A 10,252-nucleotide genomic window follows, 5' to 3' on the forward strand; every position below is an offset into this window, starting at 1 on the left:
AGCCAGTGCCCTGGATCCCAAAACTCACGACGTAACAAGGCTGCAGGTTATTTTGGTACTTTTGTCATTTTGTATATTGGTATTTTAGCCCCTGTACACATTTTGTTTTTTTCTACTTATAAAAAACATCAACATCATGTAGATGCTAGAGAGATTCAGAAGGATTTTATCGCCTTTTCTAGAACAAAAAAAGGCGGCCCTTAAACTGAGTGGTGATCAGTGCGAGAATCACTGGTCTACAGCGTGCTTTAGCCTGTTACGATAACGTTCATTAGGAACAATTGTTCACAGGCGCGATCACTGTGGACGCGCTCAGAACCAGCGGCGGCTCTCCAGTGTCCACTTCCTGGCAGTGACCTTTGTGTTCCACGGGCGCTGGACAACTGTCGCAGGCGGCCTTTTGACCTCTGACGTGGTGCATCCCATACGCCCCATGCGCGTGGTCAGTGCCTGGCCAAGGAGGCACCTCCTTTCTATCTGAGTCGAGAAGCCCTGAACATCTCCCCAGTTTTAAAAAACGACACATATGTCCCACTTCGCAGCCTGAAAACATACAAAGAGAAACTCCTCAGGGGCATCACTACTATAACAACTGGCTGGCACATATAACCGATAAGCTGCACAATATAACGACCGAGGGTGGTTCAGACGGGGGACCGGGCAGAGATGCAGCGGCCGGCGCAGATGGCCGGTGACCATGGAGTTCAGGGCCTCTGGAGTCAGCACGCGCCATCCTGCAGACATCTCCCGGTCACGTACGTCATGATGCATGTTCTCTTCAAAACGTTAGAACCAGCCAGGGGCACTGGCTACAGGGTTCTGCTCGCTGCACAACTCGAGGCTCGGTAGAAGTGCGTGCAGGTGACACTCTACCCAGAGACCGAGGCCTGGCTGGAGCAGACTGTCTTGGAAAGGAAATTCATCTGCAGACCTGCTTCTTCCCTGAGAGGCACAGTGAACCCCTGCCTCAGACAGAGGCGGACTTCGTACGCCCATCGTTCTCTCTCCATTCCTAAGAGGATGCCAGGGAGGGCAGGTTTGCGGGCTCATTCCAAAATCGCTGCATTGATTACGATCTCTTACTTTTAAAACTACTCTCAAACGAAGCCTGTGCCTTGTCAGGACATCTCGTGAGCAGGACGTGTGACGATCACAGGACCAGGACGACTGTGATGACTTTATGGGTGCCTTGTGGTTCTCTTCTAATTAAAAATCCACCTTGCAAAAGTCATGTTCGGAAGACACCAGCCTGCAGAACTTCTAGACCACAAACGTGCATCCAGCCCTCCTGTGCTCTCAGCCAGGGTTCCTGCCCTTAAGGTCCCCCCTCTTATCGCCGAGATGAGGGAAGACAAACCTCGAAGGGAAATAAAGTCCAACCTCTTCCCAACACAAAGTCCTAGGAGGAAAGAAAGAAAAAATGCCCCCAAACGGCAAGAGAATAATCCACTCTTGGCTACTTTTCCCACCGTGGCATCCCATTTTCATCGGCTCCGTGAGCACAGTCAGGCCTTGAATTCTTGACTACTTATTTCCAGGCTATAGTTTGAATGTTATGTTTTTGCAACTGGGAAACATTATGAATATTTAGTATCCATTGCCCAACAATCTAAACGCCAAACTTTTCTAGCCAAGACTTAAAGAACAATGCACGCACTCTTTCATGAGGGGAGATGGGCTGGGACAGCCGGCCAATTGCTCTATCCACCTGGGACTGTCTCAATGCTTCTCCCCCAAACGAGGCCCATCACTAAGTTTGCTCTTAAACGAGAGTCTCTAGAAGCCAACGCTGAAATGAAACCACGTTATCGTGTTACACCGAATTGCTCAACTTTCTCTTCTGCCTCCGCTGAGCAGACTTCTGTCGACCAAAGGTGAAATGGCACAGCTTCTGCCCAAGTTCAATTTTGCAAGATGCAGAGGCCCAACTGAGGATCAGTTCTCCAGCTTCTATGTGGGACCTTTTCCCATTTCACTTGATAATTATGAAATATAAACGTGCCTTCGTGGGGATTTCTGCTGGATTACTGAAAAGTTTCCACTATGCTAGGAACGAACAATAATAACGACAAACACCTTTTCCTTCCTCGTGGGGGAAAATAAACACCGTCGCCTTAAGTTTCTTTTGGAAAAGGTGTAGCATCATCCGTGGGAGAGCCGTTTACTGTCACATTCCCCGATCCATTCATTCAACCGACCAAGCTCGTCAGAGTGAATCATTTTGATTTTTGCCATAATTCCTCCTTCAAGCCAATGCTTTAATCGCAGCCAGAACGGCTTTTTATAAAGGACATGATACAGACAGTGAGCAAGCCCGGGGGTGCCACGCCATTTGCTAACTTGTCTCCCTTCATAATAGCTGTTTATGGGCCCTAATGAGTTTAAGTGTGCTCCTCATTTGAAGGGCAGAAGTGACTCCTCACAGATCTGTGTCAGGGAATTACCACATTTTGCCACAGGCATCGCTCACTGACTCAACTGCTAGGACAAGTCGCTTTCTCCCCTCGTTTTTTGTTGTTTTTTGTTTGTTTGTTTTTTTCTTCCTTCAAGTATTTATAGGTCTGGCAAATTTACAGAAGTTTATGACACAACTTTTAAAAGTGATACTTTTAAAGTACATGTTCCCAAGGCCCACCAACTCATCGCCCCACCTCTTACAAAATAGGCAGCTGTAACGCATTCACAAAAGACTTCAACTCTCACCAAAAATACTTTGTAACAAGAGAGCAAGTGGGAAAGGAAGGGCCCAACATCCAGAAACCGTGAGTGACGGAACCACAGTAAGGAACCTGAGATGTGCTGCTCGTCATTCGGTTCCTGAGTAGGACTAAAAGTAACTGGGCGGCATCGACAGGTAGAACCCAGTGGCGTCTCCAAGGAGGAGTAAGGAGAGTTCTGGGAACCTCCGAGACAGTGACCACTGTGCAGCAGGAAAGCCGCCAGGCCCAACTGCTGACCAGCCCAGGGGCCGTGGGCACACCGCGGCATCACTGGGAGCCTGCGTCCCTCACCTTCCATGCGTATAATTACTCCCTCCCTGTCAGGAGGGTCAGAGAGAGACGGGAAGGCATTGTGTAAACTGTGAAGTGCTGTGTAAGAGCAGCGTGCTATTATCATATCAGTGTTTTAGCATCTAAACGACAGGGCCGGCTCGCTTATCGCCGACGTGTTTAAATGCACCCGGTGCACGCATTCATATTTGTTTCTCATTTCACAGATGTTCCGCGTGGAATGGGCCTCGGAATCGTCTAGTTGTTTTATGGAAGTTGAAAGCGCGAAAGTGGCTTCTGACCTGTTTTCTCTTCTAACGACAGATGACAGGGAAAAACCTTTCATTAAGCTACGTCCTAAGAAAGACTCCTTCCGTAAAACCACTTTTCAAGGAATGAGATATGCATATGCGTATTCGTCTTCAAAATCATCGTAAACACTGACTGTCTTTGATACTTCCTAACTTTAAAAAATGACATAGTATATTTTTGCAGTCATTCGTCAAAATTTTCTCTCTATGAAGGTTTATTCATAGCAGCTTGCAAATAAGAAAGGGAAGAAGGGAAGAGGGGAGGGAGGGAGGGAGGGAGGGAAAAAGGACAGACTGAGTTTAACACCTTAAACTCATTCATAAATGTGCTCCATGCATAAAGTCTATTAAAGGACCAGAAAATGGCAGCAGAGATTAAAAAAAAAATGAAGTAACTATAAGGTGAGGTTTCTGATTCCCTAATAACCTTGCAGCAAATCGAAGCCAAGAAAAAGTTCTGAATTCACCATATTTGAAAGCCTCTTAAAATCAACACCTTCAAACCAACGGGTGCCAGAAAAATTCTTTGACGACCACTTTTGTCTTTCTGTCATTCATCTGGGCTTAGTCAAAAGTAGATGGAATGGGGTTTTTCATTTCTTGTAAAAGAGATGACGATTATTTGACTTTCTAATACTATATTAAAGCACTCTTTAGTAGGAAAAAAAAAAGATCTTGCAAGTTAGTACTAGAGCGAACTTAAAATGGTTTGTCTCGTTGATCTTGCTCAGAGCAGAGTTAATCAGCTACCTGAGTTGTGACGTATGGGGATGGAGTAAGGATCTCACATACGTGCAGGAAGCCATGAAACCTCCCTACTATTCCCAGGCGTTCAGTGTTTGTTGACGAATAAGCAAAACCAGGTTTTTGACATTAAGAAGAATCTTTATGAAGAACTTTCTGAAATCCCATTTACAACGATCAGGTGAGGACCCGCACAGATTCATTAAGTGACGGATTTTTATTCCGGACACTAAAATACTGACCAATATATGAGTAGGGGCAAAGAAAGCTGAAACATATAGTTTGCCCACATGAAGGTCAGCTCGTCACGTCAGAGAGACGACCTGCAAGGTGTCGACTTCCTCCGAAACCTGGAGTGAAACACAGGCACCTCGGCGAGGAAAAGCAACCGCTAACACAATCACGACGCTGCCCACGCCGCAGGTGCAGGCCCGCTCGTCCACAGCAAAGACCTCCGAGTACCGCAGGTCTGCTTTTACCGTGAAACCCTTGTTATCTGCTACAACAAGACGGTCACATGCATAAAAGGACGAGCGAGGGCAGCCTTGCTGTGGGAACACCACGCCCACAGGTGTCTTCCCATTTTTTTTTTTCCCTTTCGCCAGGAGATTGGGCAAAAATCTCAGTCTTCAACGTCCAGCTAAATGTTCTCTTTTTGAGAAAATGGCCCCATCAGACATAGCATCAGCCCCTTTTCTGGGCTCCCACCGAAACCCCAAATCCCATCCGTGATAGGAATTTGTATTACAGTGAAAGGGTCACGTGTCCTGTTCCTTGCTCAGCTCTTTCAAAGGCGCGTCTTGTTCCTTGGGTACTGTGGAGCCCAGCGCCAGGCCAGCGTGCGGGCTCACTGCCATACGTCAGTGTCTCCTGGAGGGCTCGCCTTCACAGACCGGAGGCCCCATCCCCAAAGCCTTTCTATCAAGTTCAAGGTGCTCCTGCGGCTGTCTGGGCATCACACTGTGAGACTTATCATGGGATTAGTTCATGAAAAAGAAATGCAACTTTCAGGCCGAGTTACTAATGACCTATAAAACGGTTCCCAGAAGCTCACGCAATGAGTCAAAAACGGGAGTCAGACAACAAAGACAAAATTTCTTCTCTTAATGCACTTATCAGAACCACCCGGGGAGTTTTGAAAAATGCCTGTGCTGCCGACCTCCAGGAATGATGATTCGCCAGGTCTGGGGAGCAGCAGCGGCCCCCACCTCCCCGCCTTTTCAAAAGCACCTCGAGAGATTCTAAGGTATGTTCCAGGTTCAAAAGCTACTGCTTAAAAAAAGAACAGCACAAAGTCACCTCCCTGCCTTTCCGGTTCAGTCACTCATGTACGAAACCAAGTAATCGGGTGCCGTAAAAATATAAGAAATGGGAGATTCCTAGCTGAGGATTCGCAGCAATATGCAGATACGATACCCAAGGTACGCGCATGCCCGACATGTGATTTGTCAGTTGCTGGTGGCCGCAGCCACAGCCGTCTAGGCCAGAAGGCAGGTGGCGATCCAGGCCCCCGCCGGGCTCAATATGGACGGTGACAGTGAGCATGTGACAGGCTGGGGGCGGGTTGTTCCACTGCCAAAGACAATGTCTGCAAGTGAAATATCTCGGAAAACAGCAACCCACGGCCACACTGCTTTCTCAGCTGCAGACCCGTGTGCTCTGCCGCCTCCTAGACCTTCCCGAAACCCGAGCACCTCGAACGCCCCAAACACTCACAGCCCCCACGAGTGGGCTCAGTATGTATCCAGGCTCCCAAGTCAGAAGCCTGCGTGTCACCCCGGGATTCTCTATTTCCTAGGCTCGTTACTCCTAATCATCAGTCGGTTCTGCCTCCCGGCCGGCCTGAGCATCCTCCGCGCTCCTGCTCTGTCGTCTGTCCACGCCTGCGCTGACACCCTGTCCACTGCTGCGTCCACCATGCACTCCCCACGACGCTGCCGGTCATCTTTCTAAAACAGCAAACGCATCTCTCCAGCTCCTCACTCAGAACGCCACGGAGACCCCCCTTTCACACAGGGGGACAGCGAAGCCGCAGCGTCACCCTCTACCCCTCCCTTGCCACGGCGCTGAGTTACCAGGCAGTTCAGAACTTCACTGCTGGTGGCCCTCCCCTTGGAATGGCCTCACCGTCTTCTCCTGAGAGATACCCAGAGGTCTTTGCAGGAATCCCTTCCACTGGGGCTGTATCTGGTCCCCTCTCCAGCCAGAATTACAAGCAAGACTAAGACCAGAAGACTTCTTTATCCCGCCATTGCTTCTGTGACATTGTCACACTCGTTATCTGTAGCTCTCTCTCCCCCTGACTGACTTCCCATCACATAAAGGCAAAACCCTGCCCCACTCACTCCTGCAGCTCAAAATGTGGATGGCACAGTGCAAGGCGCTTGCCGTGGGTCAAACGTAAAGAAAGAAAATGCAAACAGAAGCCCACGTGATATCGGGCAGCAACGCCGGAAGGGGGAACCGTCGTGGTTAACCTGTGCCGTTATTTACACGAAGCCGAGGCCATGTGCGCTCACCTCCTCGCAGGGCACGATGGCGGGTGCGTCTAGTCCCGCCGACGGGCTTTCTCAGCCACAGTCCCCTACGCTGCGGTTCGAAGCTCTTGCTAGTGAGAAGCCCCAAGTATACTCAGAAAAGACACTCTGACTCCGGGTCCTTCTCTGAGAAGCCACCAGACAATATAACGTGGAGCCGAGAAGAAAATTCTTTCTCCGCATCGGGGTTCGCACACCACTTTCCGAAGCAAGCTGCAGAAATCCGGTAGGAGTAAGATTTATTTTAAGCATGTGCAGTTCGCAGATGCTGAGTCCACAGAGTCGGGCATCTGATATTATACTTCGGTGCCTTCGGCGATTGAAGTGTCGGGTCCAGCCCTTAGCTCTTTTAGCGGGACTCAGTAAACAAGGCCCACCGCTCCCTGGCCCCAGCGAGGTCTCCTGCTCCCAGCTGGCTCAGAGAACTTTCTAGACAACTGAATCGAGTGTGTCTATCTCCATGTGTAGGAAGGAAGCTGTGCCTAATCACTCAGAAAAAGTGAACAGGGAAAAGGGAATGACCCAAGAGAACGAGCTAAGATTTACGTTCTATCTCGTTTGTGTCGATGGTTCAAGAATAAACCAGTCACAGTCAACTGAGACCAAAAATGTATTTTTATCACGATTTCCAATGTCCATAAGTGACAGAAGGAGACAAAATGGGATTCATTCAGTACAGATCGGAGGAGCAGAATCTAGTGTTCAAACTAGACTTACATAGAAACAATGCACGAGCGAGCCACTTTCGTGAACTTTGACCTTTTCTCAACACATACCCCCTGTAAGTAAGACCTAAAGAAGCCCATTTATCCTGTACTAAGTCCAAATTAAAACACAGTCACGAACACACAAACACAACATGCACAGGAAGCCAAATGGCGAGAGCCAAAAGATTTCCTAGGTGGGTCCTTCAACAGCTGAGGGTCCCCAACATCCTGACCTCATCCCATTGCAGGACCTGGGGAACCAGCATGAGGCTGTCTTCCCTTAAACACACAGAATCCTCAATTTCATATCAGAGCTGGCCTGCCAGTCCTGTCAAAAAAGTTTCAGACACTAGCTGCTGGTCCTGGAGCGTAGATCAAAGGAAAAACAAAGCATATTTTCTTTTTAAACAGGGAGGAATCCATCATCTTTACTGACACCACCTCTAAAAACACTTCAAAACATGTGAGTGCCGTCCCATGGACGGAGCCTTAACTAACGGAGCACCACGGATTCTGGCAATCAGCTTTTTCAAACTTCAGGATGAGTTCCGAAACATCGTGGACCATGAAACTAACCCCGTGAAGCCAGAGATGGCCAGGAAGGGCTGCGATGGGAGGTGGGGCCAGGGTGAGCCAGCGGGGCTGGGGCTTCCTGCTCTCCGGCACCACCCAGACCTCCCCTAGAACATCTGCACCTTCCCACTTTGCGAGGGCAAGGGGCTTGCTCAACATTCCTCGCACAATCTCCAAGTCCACTGTCGATGTGGTCTCAGATGCCTCCAGGGAAGGCAGCAGCCTGAGCAACCGAGGAGCTGTGAGCAGAGGTCCAGACCCCTGACCAGGCGGCTGTTTGTTCTAAGTGCACACGATGGCCCATTCCAAGAAACCCGGGCCTGGTCTTCTCCACCCCACCCCGGCACCTGATGTTAGATGCTCACGCGCACCTGGCCTGGCTCTCCTGACCCCAGCTCACGCAGGCGGAGGAATCAGGTGGCCGAGGGAAGATTCTAGGCCAAGCAGCCTGAGTTTGAATCCTGGTTCCGCCTCTTAAGGAGCCATGGGGAAGCCATTTTACCTCTCTGTGCCTCAGTTTCTCCATCTATAATGCCCACCTCGCATGCCTGTTGTGAAGATCAAACGGGTTGACAGCCCGGTAAAACCATGTCCGACAGTATGAAGAACGAGAGATACCGGACCTCAGAACCGAGCAAATCTCCCTAAAATGAGCGAATTTCTTAAAACTGACCAAATTTGATTGATGTGGGTCTTTAACACTTTTTTTTGTTTGTTTCTAGTTCCTCTTTTAACACTTTATGAAAAGAGCTCCTATTTTTAATAATTTGCCCCTTAAAAATTTTTTTTCATATTACTTGAACTGAATGGCGTTTATTCGCCTGCTCTCAGTATTTTTTTTTTTTTCCCCTCCAGGAGCATTCTGTTTTCAGCGAATACAGGACTAACAGGCAAATTAAGCGGTATTTATATTTTTCTCAGAAACAAATCTCCGAGCACTAATAGTCGCGCTCAAAGGGGTAACAGCAACGAGCTGGGGACTTCTCTGGAATGAGAAAAGTGAGCTTGCGGTGCTGTTCCCGCTGCGAAAGGGAGCTCCACCTGCGACAGAGGCCCGCGCGGTGAGCGGACCCCGAGGGCCGCCGCCTGCGGGGCTCCGGGCAGGGGGGAGGAGGCGTCAGATCCGAAGGAGGGAAAGCTTTCAGTGAAAAGACTAAGCACAGTTACGGAAGCCACCCCCCACCTCTCCCCTGTCCCCTATTTTGCAAGATGCTTAAAACTCCAGATGTTCCGGGAAGAGCTCTTTGCATTGATTGCCAGGTAATCATTCCGCGGTCTTCATCAATCTCTCCTCTGCGCCAGCGACTCCCCACACCTGGCGGCCCAACGCCGCCACCCGAGCAGCTTCGGAAACTCCCCGGGCCAGGTCGCGCCCCCAGCGCAAGGGAATGGGAAGGTCTGGGGGTGGGAGCCCCGCAGCGGGTTTTCGTTTGGTTCGGTTCGATCTGGTTTCAATCCCGAGTGATTTTAATTTGCAACACAGTTTGGGAACCACGACTTTTCTGCCCTCAACGCCCCGCAGGCAAACGCGCCCAGCGCCAAACCCCGGTTCCGCGGGCCGGTGACATCAGCGGCAAGCACAGACCTGACTCTCGGAACCCGGGCTGCGCGATTTTGAAATTGTGCAATTAAACCTTCTGAGGCATGTTCCTCGTGTCAAGTGGGTTTATGGTCGGTAGTCACGAAGCCAGGCGCGCTCATGTTCGCGCTGGACATTTGGCACACGTGAGCCCCGAACACCGATCTTTTTTTTTTTTTTTCCGAAAATTAAGTTTCATTATTTTGGTTGGCCCAATGTCAAATACTTCAAAAAGCTAACAGAAACATCTCAAAGAGAAAATCTCGGGATTTCGAGGAGGAAAGTTTTTTGTGAACTCTATTTTGAAAAACCGTGGGGACCTGGCCCCTGGGAAATTCGGCCCCGGGACTCAGCTGTCCCGCCGCTGTGCCCCGCTCCACCGCGAAGCCCGGAGACGTGACCAAGCGGCTGGCAGGTGGGGGCAAAAGTCGGGAGCCCCCGGAAGCGACCACTTCACGAGACCCCACAGGCCCAAGGGGTGCGGATGATGGCGGGGAGCTCGGGGCTGCCGGGGGGACCGCGTCTGGCGAGCGGCAGGGTCCGCGCCTCAGGGGCGGATCCGACCGCACCCCGTTTTTGCCGAAGAGGACACTAAGTTCTTTGCAGGTGGCCACAGGTAGTTCGCGACAGAGAGGCGCTCTCGGAGCCTCCCCGCTCAAGGCTGCAGCTCCACGCCCGGAAAAGGACCCGCGAGTCGGTTCGCTGCGACGCGGCGTAGGGAGGCCCGGGGGGTCCCCGAAGGGTGGGAGGGACGCCCGTGGGTCCGTCCTTGGCTTCCCCGAGCCCTGGGCCGCGCCCCCGCCGGGCCTGT

At 50.6% G+C, this 10,252-nt stretch overlaps 1 protein-coding gene across 1 annotated transcript in view; it reads right to left on the reverse strand.

The window, feature by feature from the left end:
* Positions 1-4,350: 4,350 nt before the first annotated feature.
* The window catches only part of LOC107195685 (olfactory receptor 4D1-like), a 25,101-nt gene continuing 19,199 nt past the window's right edge, over positions 4,351-10,252 (reverse strand). Inside the window, exon 2 of the mRNA XM_015589418.1 lies at positions 4,351-4,541. Coding sequence (XP_015444904.1) covers positions 4,351-4,541 — 191 coding nt within the window. The remainder of the gene's footprint in view (positions 4,542-10,252) is intronic.

Source organism: Pteropus alecto, unplaced genomic scaffold, assembly GCF_000325575.1.
Source record: "Pteropus alecto unplaced genomic scaffold, ASM32557v1 scaffold21, whole genome shotgun sequence".
Lineage (NCBI taxonomy): Eukaryota > Metazoa > Chordata > Mammalia > Chiroptera > Pteropodidae > Pteropus > Pteropus alecto.